Source organism: Fistularia commersonii, chromosome 30, assembly GCF_037954325.1.
Source record: "Fistularia commersonii isolate RoL2024-O1a breed Wild chromosome 30, RoL_Fcom_v1.0, whole genome shotgun sequence".
In the NCBI taxonomy this organism is placed as follows: Eukaryota; Metazoa; Chordata; class Actinopteri; order Syngnathiformes; family Fistulariidae; genus Fistularia; species Fistularia commersonii.
The window spans coordinates 2611894-2628376 of NC_141313.1; the positions used below are offsets into that span (position 1 = coordinate 2611894).

Genomic DNA, 16483 nt, shown 5'->3' on the forward strand with positions numbered 1-16483 from the left:
CCCAAAACCCCTCGCAACCTCCGGTCTTCTCTTAGAAAAAAAAAACAGCTCCGCCACTTTCCTCCCACGCCCCCCCCCCCCCTACCCCAACCCACCCACCCCCCTCATGGATCGACACAAAAATACACAGTCCGGAGTGAAAGGTGCCTTAATGGATGGATGGATGGATGGATGGATGGATGTTCAGGCTTCCTTCACTGGACCGCTGGGAATTTGCAGTCTGGCTGGTTGTCCTCTCCTCGGTGAACAAGCCTGCACGTATGCGTGTGTATGCGAGAGAGAGGGAGAGAGAGAGGGTGTGTGTGTGTGTGTCTGTACTCTTTTTGACGTCGTAAGCCGGTGTCTCCCTCCCTGTCCATCTCCAGCTCCATCCCTCCCTCCTCCTCCTCTTCCTTCCAGGGACCGTCGATAAAGTCCCAGGCGTGCGAGAGCTGGAGGCGAAAAAGGACAGACACACACACACACACACACACACACACACACACGCATACACGCACACACACACACACACACGTATAAAATATTGCTCTTCTTATGCTTTACACATGTTATGCTTTTTAAATGAAATGTCCATTTTATGGAACAAGAGCTGATGAACTCTGTGCGGGACATCTGTTGCGTTATTTGAAAGTGTTAAAGTGTATTGTTCCTATTCTAGTTAAATGCAAACATATATAGGGGTTAAGGATTATTTTGGCTGTCTGGACACATTTTTTTTAAATGAATTTTTATGCGCGGGCCAACTAGGTAGCATGTAAATTGAACAAAATGAAAATTGCAATTTAAATATTTGAATTTTTTGGGGCATTTTATTTCAACTTTAATGATGATATAAATTATTTTATATATATATATATGTGTGTATATATATATATATATATATAATTATATTATATATTATATTACATTTTATATTATTTTATATGTAATCATCCATATAAAAATTCAACAAAAGGAAAAAAATAAGAAGTTTCTAAATTCAATATTGATTGAAAATACCTGTTGAAATATTCCAAAGAAAATAGTTTGGCGCACCGGATTAAAAAAAAAAAAAAAGATTGTAAAATGCCCAGATCTGTTTTGGATGATGTTAAATTCCGTAGCGGGAGATTGCAGTTAAAAAACATGGCTTTTGCTTTGTCCTGAAGGATTATTTTATTTATAAATCTTATCTTGTGTTATGTAATAGGTCCTCGTGAATGAAATTCACACAGCACACACAGCCACACACACACACACACACACACACACACACACACACACACACACACACACACACACACGTGGAGAGCTCAGGAGATGCACCGCCATTTACTTTCCGGCACTTATCAGATAGAGTGTGAAATCCTGATCTAGGCCAGCTTACTGTACGTGCACAACACGTGCGTACCGCTGAGACGTGCACTGAAGAAGAGCACGGGAATGTGTTAGTGTGGTGCCATAGATTCATTGATGCTCTCCTGTATTTGCAGCTATGACTCCCAAAAAAGCAGTGGCACTACTTGTAAAAATCTAAAAATCTAAAAATCTGACTGTAAATCACGACGTAGTTGTAGCCATTTTAATGAGGGTTAACATTCGTGGAGAAGTTCATGTGCAACTATGTTTTTTTTTCTTTTCTTTTAAGAAAAGATAAGATAAGATAAACTTTATTAATCCCCATAGGGGAAATTCCTTTGTTACAGCAGCATAACAGTTATAAAGTCACACAAAAAAAAGAAATATGTAGACAGGAGATAGCAAGACGGGAAAAAACGGGTAAAATTCAAACTAAATTTAGAGTAAAAACTAATTTCTCCTGAAAAAGTTTGCTCCGAGGCTTTTAATATTTTCTTCGTTTTTCCAGCTGACCGTTAAAATGTTGACGGTCCCTGACATGGAGCCACGCAAATCCGCCTTTTGTTCTCTGCGCGGAGCTGGCCGTGGTCCTGAAACGGACCCACGCCGTCACGGCGTGGCGTGTCGCGGCGTGTCGTGGCGTGACGTGGCGTGGCGTGACGACGAAGACGCGCTCTTCTGTGTAAACAATGAGCGCACATGACAGCGGGCTGCGCGCTCACGCAAATCCCCCCCCCCCACACACACACACACACATACACACACACCATCCCAACGCGCGTACACGGAGTCACGATCTGTCACCCGGTATTCTCGCGAGATCACGGCGACAAAGTCCGAGACGTTTTTCTTTTTTTTTTTCTTGTTTTTATTTTTAAACGGCGACCTCTCAGACGCGGGTCGCTCCCTAATGCCGGCTCCGTCGCCATCTGCCACCGGGGCCAAATCCGATCTTCCCCGCGGCTGTCCAGAGCCCGTAAGCCCACGGCGGAGGCGTGGCGGCCTCGGCCCACGGGAGCCGCGATCGGGCACGAATAAGAAACACGGGAATCCGCGAAACGTGATTCGAGTCGCTCCCCTATCGGTCGATGTGTGCAACAGCGACACCTAGCGGACATTCGGGGGTACTACAATGACTGCGTTTGTGCACTCACTGGTGAAAAGGTCAAGGGTATCCACTCACTATTCGGAATCACCATTACAGACACAACTTTGTTATTCGTTTTTTCGATTTTATTTGTCAGATCACAAAGCTTGTTTTCCACATGCACGTTCATCAGGCTCGGAGAGAAGATGTTTTATTGATATTTTTTTTCCCAAAGCATGAAATGATCCTGTCTGTACTTACTCAGACTGGTGTGGTAGTCAACCATCTGTGCGGCCCTGTGGTTTAAACACACAAACAGAGGGAGGGGGGAAAACAAGGTTTCAGCATATTCTCCTGCTCTGTATGGACTGCTTTGATTTCTTGCTGTTGGTAGTCACTAATATCGGGGGGGGGATGGCATACTCAGCTGCTGTGGCGCCCGTCAGTCAGTCCACGGAGAAAGCCGGAAAGCCGTGCACGATTCAAAGAGGGGAGCCACCGCGGTGCGCACACACTCAAACACACACGCCTGTGTGTGTGTGTCGAGGACGAGGTTCCCGTCACATCAGACACTTCAAAGTGCGGCTCGGGATCCCTGAGGATGAAAACAGGTGGAGGGGGGATGAAACAGGCTCCATTCAGAGTGGCATAAAAGGTAGCGTACATTATTTCTCACACAGAATGTTAAATGACTCCATTAATGCTGTCATCACACACTTTTTTTTTTCCCAATGAAATATATGCAGCACAAACACATGGTCAAACACCCCCTTGCATGATAGAGCCCCAATACACCCCAAAATGTAACCAGTGTAGCACAATAAAAGGCAATAAAGGCAGTGATATTGAAAAACCTCAAGAGTGGTTTATCAAAGGGTCTCTATTTTATATGTATGGGATTTTTTAATCTAACTATGCGTCACCTCGCCGATCACAACATCCAATTTGGTTCACTTTATTTCCCCGTTTCAAAAACTGCATTTTTGCTTTACTTTGAGCAAAATCACAAAAACGTAACGACTGATTCCGGTTCTGGTTAATTTGACTAGATGACCTTCCCTGAATAATGACAACTAATGGAAAAGATAGATCCTCAAGGTTAATTGGTTAGAAGTTGATCTGAGTGATCACCTATCCAAATCGATGGTTAAAAGCGGACTGAATGACGAAGAAAGGAAAACGTTCGTGGACTTAAACCTCAATAAACATCACCATTATCTGTTTCGATGACACTATGTGTCAAGGCCTATTTTAATTCATCTTGTCAGCATATACGGTTACATATCCCTCTTCAGGTCAACATCTTCAACCACAGAAACCACAGGCCGGATCGATTCACACTAGTTAATGCAGGATTTGTGACTTAAGAAAAACGGAATTTGAGATTTTAAGATAAACTAAATGACACGATGCTAAAAAAAATAAAAATCACCCGCATTTATTCATCAACAATATCTGCTCTGAAAAGCCCTGCTATTTTGAGTGCAAACGAATCAATGAAAAACCATTGTCTGTTTTTCTATCAATCCGAGGCCTCGGGCTATAAATTCCTGTTTTCAGAAAAAGTGGTCAGAGAAAACCCACGATAGACCTCTTTGTTAAATGAATACAACAAGACCTGTCTTTGGCAGTGGGGGCGTCCACTCCGTCAGCAGCAGCTGCTGCTGCTGCTGCTGCTGCAGAGAGACCGGGGCCTCGTTCTGCTCTCGACACTCATTTCAACTCGAAATTTTCACGTGAAGGGCCCTGATACGCTCATTAAAAGGATCGCTTTCCCCGAACCGGACCGGCGATCACCAAACCACCCTCGTACCGAGAGGTCGGGATGCAGTTCCTTAAGTCTGCAAAGCACTCGGGTTTCTTGGAAACCTTCCGGACAGCTGAAGTACCCCGTTTCAAATATTATAAACCCGAAAGTTTACAAAACACGCCGAGGCGACAAAGATAATGCCTGAGCAAACAGTTGGGCTCGCCAAACCATTTCGGCGGAGGCGCCTGGGCAGTGGCCGGACAATGACTAAATGTTTGTTTTATACACTTCTGAAAATTGCAATTGGTGAACTTTACTTATTCCTGAAATTGAAATGGACCATAGAGTCATTAAAACCAAGTGATTTATGTGCGCAGGGGTTTGTTATACCCTGGAAATATTAAGACGCCTATTATGTTACAGATTACTCGCTCGAGAGACCCTGTTTTGGATCCCTTGAGTGGCGGCTCACGGTTTGAGCAGGATGAGACACTCCGAGAGCAGAGGAAAGAAGAAACAACACCATTTTGAAACTCAAATTTTTATTGGTCAGTACAGGTAAAACGTAACTGAGAGTATCTTCATCCCCTTCCGAAAACGCACGGGAGGCTGAGAAAAATCTCTCGCGCTTCTGGCCTTCCTTCGGTTAGCTCCTGAAAAGGAACGTCGCCGTGAAACTGACCCCCGCCCACGCCCACGCCCACCCCCAAAACTAGGGGGTTCTTGTGATGGAGAAAGCATCGGCGTCACCGGGCTGACACTCGGGAAATGGAGCGGTTACTATGAATTTCCCGAAAGCCGACGTGGATCGTCGAGGAAACAGAAGAAACCTTTTATTGGGTGACAAATTTCAGCTGATCGTCGACCGCGGAGCCGCCGATCGGGAGGAGAAGCAGTAAAAACTGCTCACTAGAAAAAGAACTAGACAGCAGGAACTTTGCATCGACTACATTCTCTGGTTGATCTCTTAGCAAAAATAACTATCTTTCAGAGTTTGGAAGGAAAAAAAAAAAAAAAAAAAAAATTGTGATTCGGGAGTTAACTCTTGTCCACATGCACACATGCACACCAGGCACACACACTCTGACGTCTACCCAATTGATGATCAGTTACATGTCTACTGCAATGCTTCAGGGTGGAGCAATTAACCAAAGATGGATTTATATATAAATGTATTTATATTTAGAGAGAGAGAGAGAGATTTATATATATGCACCTCTTATTTTCTTGTATCTTCTGTCTTCACCGCTCACCGTTCTCAGAGCGTCCCCCGGTGTTGTGGAGCACCCCTTCAGTTCCCCTCTCTCCGTTTGGATGTGGACGTGGCTCCCGTTGGGTCTTTGGGGGAGAGGGAGGGGGATCGGGGTGGGGCGGGAAGGGGGGGGGGGGGGTAGGTTCATCCTTCATTTTGGGCCCGCCTCAGTCTCAGCGCCTCTACGTAGCTCCCCGGTTTTCCGCCCCGGCTTTCGGGACACCCGCAGCGATGGAGGAGTGTGAGGGTACCCCGTCATGTCAGTACCGCGGGGGGAGGAAGGGTCTTTTTGGGGGGAACATCGGACCGGCGTTCCCCCCGCCCCTCGCGCCCGGATGCTTGCCCATTAGCCGCGGATCGCCGCCGTGCATCCGCGGGAAGGGGGCGCGTAAGGGCCCCCTGGGGTGGGGCGGCGGGAAGGGGGGCCGGAGCGGAGGCCTCAGGCCCGGGTGACGAATGTCAAGGTGGGGAGGCGGCGGTCCCCTGGGCGGGCAGGCGGGGGAGCCGTGCCTTTGGAAGTCGTGGCCGTAGTAGGAGTCTTCTGGTTTGGTGGGCGGGGGGGTGAGGCGGCCCCGGACTCTGGGGAAATACGGGTCGTCCGGAAAGAAGCGGGCATCGTGCTGGCGGAGCTCGCCGCGGTAGCGCTCGTGGTTGTCTTGGTAACGTGGGTTGCCCGGGTGGGGGGGGGGCTCGGGCGGGTGCCGGCGGTGCTGATCCAGGTCAAAGGGTGGTTTATCTGGATGGAACATGGATTTGTGTCCGTGGTCATGGACCACCATCCCGCTGATGACGCTGTTGACGGGGGGTCTTCTCAGCTCCCCTGAGTCATTGTTAACCACCGGTGGCGGCGGCGGCGGCGGCGGGATCGGCGGCGGCGGCAGCTGCTGCGGGTGGATCATCGTGCTGTTATTTGCGGCCGCCGGGTTGTCAAAGCCCATGGGAGGCGGGGGCAACATGGGCACCGGGGGAAGGCTACTTCTGAAGAAACCAGAAGAGGGGGCGCCGCCTTGCTGGGAAGCCAGTTCCTGAGAGTCCTGAGTTTGCTCAGGTGGGTACTGATAAAGCCTGGGCGTCTGGTTCTCCCCGGCCCCTCCGGACATGGGCACGTTGAAGCCCGGGGGATGCTGGAACCCTCCCTCTGTGTACGTGTCCCCGTACCAGCTCCCTCTCTGAAAGTTCTCGACTGTCTGTGTGCCGCTGCCGCTGCCCGGTGCACGCTCTCCAGGCACCGGCCCACCGCTCAGAGCTGAAATGGCTTGGTAATGAGACACGGGGGCCGTGACTCCGTGCTCCAGCGTGTCCTGCTGACTGTAGGGGTACGGCGGGTAGTGCTGTCCGTTCTGGGCCACGCCCGGCTGCACGCGGCCTTGCAGCTGAGGATTGTCGGGGTTCTGCTGGGCGCTGTTCTGAAAGGCCAGCGGGGCAGATTTTACAGTTTCCACAACGGATGGCGGCTGCGTGCTCGCGGAGCCCGGGAGCCCGACCGACTTGTCCATCATCTCGTCCTGAGTCGGGGTTCCTCCGCCCTCGTCCCGCACCGGAGTCCCGTCCTGGGTATCCGTTCCGGTTACCGGGCTCAGGTGTTCTCCCCCGCCGCCGGCGTTCACAGGGAAACCAAAGTCAAAGTCGCTGAAAGCAGGGTTGTGATGCAAGAAGCTGTGAATCTTGGACTCTAGACTCTCTGACTTCTCGGGCTCCGGCTCCGTGGTCAAATCCATATCTCTGTGGAGAGCCTGCACCAGGGCAGACGCCGGGTTGGACTTTTGGGGAGGCTGGGAGGCGGCGGCCTGCCCCGCGTCGGAGCCGGACGAGGAAGGCGCTTTCGCAACGGAGGAGAGAGACGAGCTCGGCGGAGCCGCCGCTGCCGGTGCAGGTGTGAATGAGGGAGAGGGAGGAGTCTTGCCTGTACTGGACGAGTCTGATGAGACATTTGCTGCTGGACTGCTCAGGAAAGAATTGATGCCTGAATGGAAAGAAGTGGAACATCAGAACGTTTTAAAAATCGCGTCATTTCAAGCGGGCATGTATTTGTCAAATCGGGTCCCGATTCTCACCGTCGAGGCTGCCGTGGCCCTGGACTTTGGACAGAGCGCTGAGGAGGTCCGCCGGAGTCATGTCCACCTTGGAAAGGAGGCTGACCAGAGAACTCGCATCCTGGGAGGCCACGGGGGCAGCGGGGGTCGGCTTGGCAGCGGGGTCAGGGGCGGCGGGGGCCGGACTCTCCACCGGCAGCCCTTTAAGACGATTCGGTTTCATTCAGTACTGGACCAGCAAGGCTTTTATTGTGGCTCCATGCTGATATTATGTTTCACGGTCTGTCTTCAGAAGAGCTTGAGTAAAATTATACAAACACAAATGTTCTCCGGGATCGGAAGGCATTTGTAATGGAGATTTGTCGCACAGCTGCAGAACTATCCCTGACTGTCCACAAACTGGCAGGGGTTTTCCATTAAGGTGGGCTTTTAAATTTGAAATGTAGTTTGCATGCTGTCAAAAGACCAAAACAAACTAAAACTGAAGCCCGTGGCTTACAGACGACTAGCTGAACTGAGGATTTGGTTATATCATCCACGACTCAAGTGACAAACCAAAGTTGTGGCGTTCGCGGATCCCGGACAAAGCACATCGGCAACTTTAAGTCTAGTCACTTTTCCATGCGTTTTTTTTGTCTTTCACCAATTCCAATGGTGACTTTCACCAATTACTTTCCCATGAAAACTAACTCTGCCGTGATTGTCCTATTAATTCCAAAACATCAGAAAGAAATTAGAAACGCTTCTCATTATGAATGACAAGGCAATCGGATCGAACGCTAACATTGCTACATCCTATGAGAGTCCCACAGACTCGTTAGCGGGGCTGCGGCGCGTTTAGTTTCTGACAAATTCATTCAGAATCGCAGCTTCGAACTCAAGTTACCCCACACACACACACACACACACACACAATACTCACCTGTGTTCTTCATTACTGAACTTAAACTGCTGAGGATGGAGCCGATCTTGCCGAGGTTAACCCCCTTCCCGCTGGCCGCAGGGGTGGTCACGGGTGTCGTGACCTGTGGAACAGACCGCGTTGCTGCTGCTGTTGCTGCTGTTGCCGCTGCTGCTGGTGGGGCTTCTGTCTTTGCAGGGACTGGAACGGACACCTCTAACTGGGCGGGCCCTTCGCGCTGATCCTCAACTGAGCAGAGAAATTAATATGTGATGCTGACAAATGTTTGAAAGTACATGATTTAATAGCTTTACGACTTCAGCATCGGAGCCCTTGTTTTCTCTTTTTGAGCAACGCTTGTCTTTCACGGCTCTGACTTTCAACTCTGCTTCGGGCAGCGAAAACGTACTTAGCTAAAATTAGCTTGAGAAAATCAAAAGACATAATGGCCATTGATGAGCTGTCCATGTGAACCTGCAGCATCGGACTTTTTCGAGATCTCTAAAGCTTTTCTGGCCACGCTCCAGATCCGATTCCTCGAACCTGGAATCTGCAAGTTCATATGAAAAAATAACCCAACTTGCATCAGGCACATTGATCTCAGGCTCGTCTGTCTTCGGAGGATCATTTTCACAAGCGCCTCGCTGACAGACTGAACCGTGGCTGGTAGTTCATTTGTTTAATGACTGGACTACGTAGATACTAAGAAGGATAGCTGACTTTATATGTCCGGTGGGAATCCACATTACTGGCTGTTCAAGAGAATGGCTTGCGTTTTAGATGCATTCTGAATACTTGGTGATAGAATGGCTGTGAGAGCTGGGAGGTGGACTCCGACCCATGATTGGACTCGGCGGAGTGCTTTCAGTTTGACTCGCCGTGCCAAAAAGGATTGATTTTAGGAATCCCTTATCCGTCCGCCTACCTATAATACCCCCGCCGTCCACTTCCTCTTCTGAGAGCTCCATGTCCTCCACTTCCCGGTTGTCATTCCCTCCCAGTGTTTCTGTGTCTTTCGGGGACCCTCCAGGCGTGGACAGAGGACTGGGTTCCGGAGGCTCCGCCTCGTCGTCCATCGCCGAGCCGTCAAGGTCGGGGTCGGGGTTGGCCATTTCCAGACCGTGGAAGGGAGACTCCGAGCCCGTCGGGGACGGCGCGTCCGCCGACGGTGAAGGAATAGGCGACTCATCCGGGTCGGGTAGCGTGGCCTTCAGGCTGTCCAGCTTGCGCTTCAGGTTAGTCACCCGGTTGGCAAACGTCTGGTAGGCCTTCGGAGGAAAGGCAACAAAACATCAATGATGACGACGACGCAATGACCAACTCCGGGACCGCCAACCGAGAGTCCAAATTCCGATTTATTCCAAGAACATCGTTACAATCTGTTATTCTTTGCTGAGATGTGGGGAAGACAAAGAGCATTTCATCTTGTAGTGAATAAAAAGTCAGATAACTCGCGGATCCTGTGTTAAAAACGTTACTTGACGATTATTGATGGAATGACGGGTGGTAGGAGGAAGTCGTCCAGAGCGGTCAGAGCAAACTTCTACTTACATTGGCAACAATCTTGACCTCCTTGTACTGCGTCTCATAGAAAATGTCTGCATTTTTCAGGGCTTCCAAGAGGGGAAGCCCGACTTGGTTTTGTTTCTCGAAGAACTTGACGAACTCCTGCAGCTGCGCGCTTCCTTCCTCAAAGTCCTTGGAGAACTTTTTGCCTCCTGCCTTATCTGCAGCCGTCAAAAATGTGAGGGTATCAGGTGAGAGGGCTTTTGGAGAAAGGTGAAAAGAAGGCCGCCGTCAGGAAACGATGGGACAAACCTTTCAGCTTTTTCAGGGCTTTAGAACTACAGATGTCCACCCTCATGGCCGTCAGCTGCTTCTCTCTCAGGTCCACCTCCTCCAGGGTCTTCTTGTATTTGGACAGCTGGTCTATCAATGCCTGGGGCTGCAAGAAGCAGGAGAGATTTCCGGTCACAACCAGGTGGATACCGGCACATTTTTAACGCTGCAGCATTGTTCTCCTTCTTCCTTTTTTTTTTGTTTTTAATGGGGGGTGGGTTGGCTCTTCGTGATCTTTGTTCCAGCTCCAGTCTCCCTTGTTCTACAACGCTTTGGTTGTCCAAAACAACCTCATATTCTACACCGTTAGCCCTGTCTCAGCATAACAATAGAGAGATAGAGGTTACTCTGCTCGATCCTTAGTCTACCCGTCACTGCATGATCTTTGCATTTCATCACCCTACTGCTAACAATTCTTTCCGGGCCTTGGAGTGGATAGAAATGCCTTTCGCTGCGTTCAGAATTGAATCTCGGAATTTGTTCAGGTGAGAATTGTGGATTCTGGGATTCAAGTCGTGATTCTGAGAGAACGGGTTTCTGATGGGGAAAAAAAATTATCAGGATTCTGAGATTCAGGCCAGAATCAACTGTTCCATAGGGCCTCACTGAGCTCTGGGCCTCAGAGAATTCGGAGGAAAAAGACTCAGAATTCCGACCTAGATTTCAGAACGACTTTTCGTTTTCCCCCCCGCGGAACACTGACTTTAATCGTCGACTTAACAAAGCCTTGAGAGTAGAGTGAGAATTCCAAGATTAGAGTAAGTAAGAATCTTCACACTGAGGGTGAACGGAGGTGGAGGGCAGGCCGGAGAGCGGCGCCGTGGATGCAATCGGCGAGAAAACACTCTCATGCCTCTCCATAAACCTCTGTTTGACCAACACACCTGAAACAAGATGGACATTTGACATCGTAGGTGAACTGTAAAAAAACTCCCTTACCACAAACTCTGCGACGATCTTGGACCGCAAATCTGCCTTGGACTCGACAGGAGCTTTGATGAAATGAAATAATTGAGAAAGCACGTCAAACAGCGGAATCGAATCAAACGGCCTGGCGGGGTGTGATGCACAGCGGATAAAATACATGACACACAAACAGACTGGATGGGAGACTGTGGTTCGGGACGAGATCAGAATTGAAATTAAAAGACGGCGAGCACAGCCGAGAGGAACGACAAGCAGAGGCACTGACTTTTCTGCTCGACGGGGGTCTCGGGGGGCGAGTCCTCTTTGAGTAAGCTGCTCCTGAGCTCGGCAATGAGCGCCCCCGAATAAACACCCCTCTCCTCCCAGATGGACAGAACCCTCTCCACCGACTTCAGTACCTTGGCATCCCCTTCATAGCTGAGCGAGAGTAAAAAGAGCAAAGCAAGACAAAATTTTAAAAACCTTATGAAAACATAAGAGGACACAGTATCAAGTACTGGGATACAGCGACTTAGAGTATGGACCTGTTATTTGTCCAATGGAATTCAGTTAATAAAAGCAAGGCGAGGGGAAATGAAAAAGTCGCAGCCAGAGGTGGCCAGGATGAAGAGGCAACACACACAAAGTCTGTCAAATGTTTTCTGGGGATTTTTCCGATGTCACGGACGAAACGTGGGCTCCTTACTTGATCTGCAGGAAGGCCTCGGGGAGCACGTCGGCGAACGCCGTGCGATACACCATGGCGTTTTTCCGCTTGCAGTTCTGAATGACGTCGTTGGCGAGGTAAAAGAGGTTGAGCTTGTGGGCGGCGCCGGCTGTCGGAGGAAAGACAGACAGTCAAATCACCAATTCACCGACCTCTGATGAGATCACGCCGCCAAATCCTGTGACAACTCGGCAAACTGAAGACAATAAAAACCTTTAGACTTGGTGAACTCGCATGTTTGCACAAAAAAAACACTCCTGTTGAAGACACACACATTTCTGTTTGTTTTTCAATCAAAGGCAAATACGCTTGAAACGTATGCGACACGTTTATTCATGCACACCTCCAGATTGCGGTGTTCTCAGGGGAATTAAAATCACGCGTTGACTTACTTTAGTGATATGAAATTTAATACGTGACCGAACAAAAAGTTTAGAAACAAAACAGTTCTGTGGCTGCTTCTTGAGAAACCAACTTTTGAATGTGGATCTAAACAGACGGTGGAAACGTACAAACCAAACGTTGACAGCTTTTGAGCTGCACAGCTGAGTGAGAACCTGCAGGTGGGTAACATGAGTTAGTAAATAATCAATACTCTGCTTGCTTTGCTCTCAGTTATGGAGATTTCCCTGGAGCGATCGGTCATGTGAACAGGAAGTCGTTCAAAATTCACTTCATATGGTGATGATTTGTCTCCCTCGGTGAGATGAGATAACGCATTGGTATTTTCATCCATTTTTTGCACATGTTCACACATTGCCCAGTGGATGTAGAGAGATGTTAAAAACTCCAATTAGCACCCCCGAGGAAAAGGTTACCGGCACCTCAGACCGGTCGAGCGTGCTGCACAGTCGCAACAGTTTACATAAGGCGCCTTCAAGACAAAAATGTCAAATGTGAAATTTATGCGTGGTTACAAAAACTCCAGCGGATGAAATCTTGCGGGCTGCAATGCAAAACGACCAGACGCCTGGTTTTACACTGATTAATCTTACACCGGGGTGCCAAGCGTTCGACCGAGGCTCGGGACGGGGCCAAAAAAAGAAGGACGCAGCTCAAGACCAACAAAACTGAGGCTGAACAGCAAATCCAATGAGCAGGAGCAACATCCAGCATCACCGCCTTCTAACAGGACAAACAGCAGGCCAGTGCTGCTGAAGATGGGGCTACTAACAGCCCATACAACCATGTTATTGACACATGAGAGTTTACTTGACCATCTGAGTCAAAAAGAAAACTCTAATAGCCATTTTGACTATTATTTTTATGTAAACTGCAAAATAGCAACACTTTTTTTTTTTTTTTGCATTTTACCTTCATTTCAATCTGCTTTTGATTGGATCACTGACTGGACAGGACAAGCTATCGCAAGACATTTGTAATGGATTTGGGAAATTATATTACCACAGTTTTATAGAATGAGGCGACGCAATTACTTGAATGGATTTCATTTTTGACACGGAAATGGAATGCAGAGCGTAAAAAAAAAGAGAAGATTTACATTGCATTTCATCATCTACGTCCGCAAAATAGATCAATGTTGGGTAAAAATCTTGGCACGTTTTTGTTCTTGGATCATCCATTCTGTTTTGAAGTCCATCACATAGCACTCATGGCCAGAAACAGCTGAATTTAATAAAAATCCTTTGAGGAGTCTGACAGCCATAAACCACAATTCACTTTGTACTTTAACACACAGACGCAACAATGGGGACACATTTATGAACGTATTGGGAGTTTATCAAATAAGACAGCATGAAGCACATTACTTCCAAAACGCACAAATCTCAATAGAAGGAAAGGCCATTACATAGACAGGCCGTGTCCTTCCAAATAAAGAGGAAAATACTGGAAAATAAACCCTTTAAAAATGACTAATATAAGAATATGATAGAGGTGATGGGTTGCACTTCACAGCCCACTCTTCTCTTTCTGACAGCATTGGCTACAAAAAGTTCACATTAATCATCCCTTCATTAGCCATGGAATACTGCAATCGCTATTTGGCACAGGGCAAATCCATTAAATCAATTAGCCTGGTATTAGGTGTGCATTATATCAGGACGGCTATAAAACTCATGCACTCACATCCTTTTCAATGCTGACTCACCTCGAAAAGCTTAAAGATGGATTGAGAGAATTTTTAATATTGGAGTAACTGTTAAGTGCAGGGCTTGGCTGGAATGAATCACCCATTCATTGTCTCGGAGGGCTTGTCCTACATAATTTCTATATGATTATTTAACAGATAGCTCATCTCTTTCACCACATTTAATCGATTTGGTGTCAAAAAACCACTGCTCATCAAAGCTTTTAAACTTGGAAAACAACTTCTGATTGACGGTGCGCAGCCCCGGGGTGGACTGAAACACCCACTCACAGCACAGCTGACAGGTCTCCTTGCAAACCATACACTTGGAAAGTAATTAATAAATTGCATGTGAGGAAGGTCAATACCAAGACAACATTTTGACGGGACAAAGCTGGCGATGCAGCTCTATGCACCTAGGGGAACTAAATCTCGACAAAAACAAAAGGGGGTGACCTGGCTGCAGTGACGGATGTGTTACTGCTGCCTTCCTGGAACAAAAAACAATCCTCATGCAAACTACAAAGTGCAAGTATTTTCAATTCAAATATTTTCCACGATCCTCACAAACTGCAGAGTGTCACTTTTGAGTGCCTGATCATTTTCTTTGCCAAATTAGATGTTTGAGAGGAAAATCTAGGTCCACAGTCGTGTAGTTCAGAAAGATTTGTTAACAGCCATGGCATGTATAGGTGCACCTCACCTCATGAAACACAATGCACTTAAATGTCACTAAAAAGTACAAAGAGACGCACTTAAATGCACTTAAATGCACTTAAATGTCACTAAAAAGTACAAAGAGACGCTGTCCGTGTTAAACAGTCTAACACAGGATATTTGTGTGCAAGTTGATGGTTTGGCAGGTCCAAGGTCTTTTCCAACAAAACGATAACTTCGATGACATAACATTGTCATCACAGCCACAAAACCATAAAAATTTCATCACATCGTCACCGCCATAAAGAATTACATTTGGTAGTTAAATAGTGACTTTATTCTCTTGATGCTATTCAGTCAGGATCTACAATATTCCAAAATAAATCATAGTTCAAAAACTTAAAAAAAATGCTATCTAAAACATGCACAGAGCAGTGGTTTGCTTGACTAACCTGTTGGTGATCTGAAAATGAAGTGCTTTGCATTAAAAGGGGGAAAAAACGAAAATCTGGATTCTACACTGAAATTCTGGTTTAAAGAATGAGTAGGGGGGGCTTGGTAGAAATAACATTCTTGCATACTAAAGGACAGAAAATTAGGTAAGAATTTAGCTGATTTTTATTCATTTGTTTTTTTTTTCTGTCCTTCATTGTTAGCCTATCAACAAGTATCATGCATTTACTATGTTGTTACATGACGACATCCAGCTGGAGAAAAAAAACAATTTAAAATTCAAACACACATGCGCTTTCGATTTGGCCTTTTACAGATACTGCAAAGCCTTGTGTTTGAGTCCACACATCAGTAGAAAGCAATAAAACCCGTATTTGCCACTGCATAGATATGCTACTACTTGAAGCATTGACTAAAAGTGTAAACAGTTCCTGAAGTAACACCAGGAGATCACGCAAACTAAGGTCCAGACAGGTGGAGAAGCAACCTTACATGGATTTAGCAATCTATGGATAATAAATATGTCCTGGGTTTGGAAAGAGAACAAGGAAATGGAGCAAAGGTAGGTCTGGAGTTGGGATTCAGCATTCCAGTTAAGTGTAGTTCTGGTGAGAATAAGCCGGCCCTTTGTTACAACAGGAGGCAAATACCCGGTGGGCAGTAAAACCCACTGAGTGACATCTGTCGGTCAACAGTGTAATTGAAACACCAGGAATTCATTCACAACTGAGTGATCTCAGCTCTGAAAAGTACCAAAACCCGATGCTGAACCCACTTCCTGTTAGCACATTAGCCGAACTGAATCCACAGCAACGTGTTTACCCGAGCAGCGAAAGGCTACTTACATTTCTTCAAACACTTGATCCAGTGTTTCACGACAAGACTGTGGTACTTCTTGTTGTCGATGCACCACGCTGACAGTCCTTGAATCGACTCCATCGTGTTCGTCACATTCAGAAACTTCCTGTCCACCGTGGACTCGAAGGAGCCGCCGGGAGCCCCTCCGCCTCCCGCTGCCATGGCCGGACGAACTCGCCGCGCTCGCTTCCTTCACAAACCGAACACTGAACCGCAAATAGCAGGTACCTAGCACATAGCTTAGCCTGCTAGCTTAACGTAGCGCTAACATGGTAGCAGTTAACAACCGCTCCGCTGCCATGGTAATGCTATAAGCAGCATATACGTTCAGTCTGTCCGCTCGCTATCAACTTCCTGCGTCCAAGCGTCTGAAACTGTCAGATTTTTTTTTTCTAAAACAGTATGTGTGTAATTCTTTGACAGCCTGAGCTAAAACTTAGCGCCTTTCGACATCCCGTATGAAGGAGGACTGTTTACTCGATGCTCCCGGAGGGAAGAAGGGCACTTCCGTAAATGCGATGTGACCATAGCGCCCCCTGGTGGCCGGAGGACTACCTTTCTTTACGCCACCTGCTATTTATAAAATAACGTTT

The 16483-nt window shown here is 47.4% G+C and overlaps 1 protein-coding gene across 2 annotated transcripts; it reads right to left on the reverse strand.

Moving 5' to 3' along the window:
* Window positions 1-115: 115 nt before the first annotated feature.
* rprd2a (regulation of nuclear pre-mRNA domain containing 2a) lies at window positions 116-16339 on the reverse strand. 2 transcript variants are annotated; one of them, XM_086178099.1, is made up of 13 exons: window positions 15878-16339; window positions 11813-11942; window positions 11393-11544; window positions 11140-11192; window positions 10180-10306; window positions 9913-10088; window positions 9287-9629; window positions 8383-8610; window positions 7482-7661; window positions 5392-7390; window positions 2849-3020; window positions 2687-2721; window positions 116-431 (listed from the first exon to the last, which is right to left on the reverse strand). In XM_086178099.1, exons 1-10 carry the CDS (start codon window positions 16050-16052, stop codon window positions 5688-5690), a joined length of 3267 nt encoding a protein of 1088 aa, XP_086034225.1. In that variant the 5' UTR covers window positions 16053-16339; the 3' UTR covers window positions 116-431; window positions 2687-2721; window positions 2849-3020; window positions 5392-5687. The 2 variants fall into 2 exon arrangements, with proteins under 2 accessions (XP_086034225.1, XP_086034224.1); XM_086178098.1 differs by lacking the exon at window positions 116-431 and having other exon boundaries at window positions 2550-2721.
* Window positions 16340-16483: the final 144 nt, after the last annotated feature.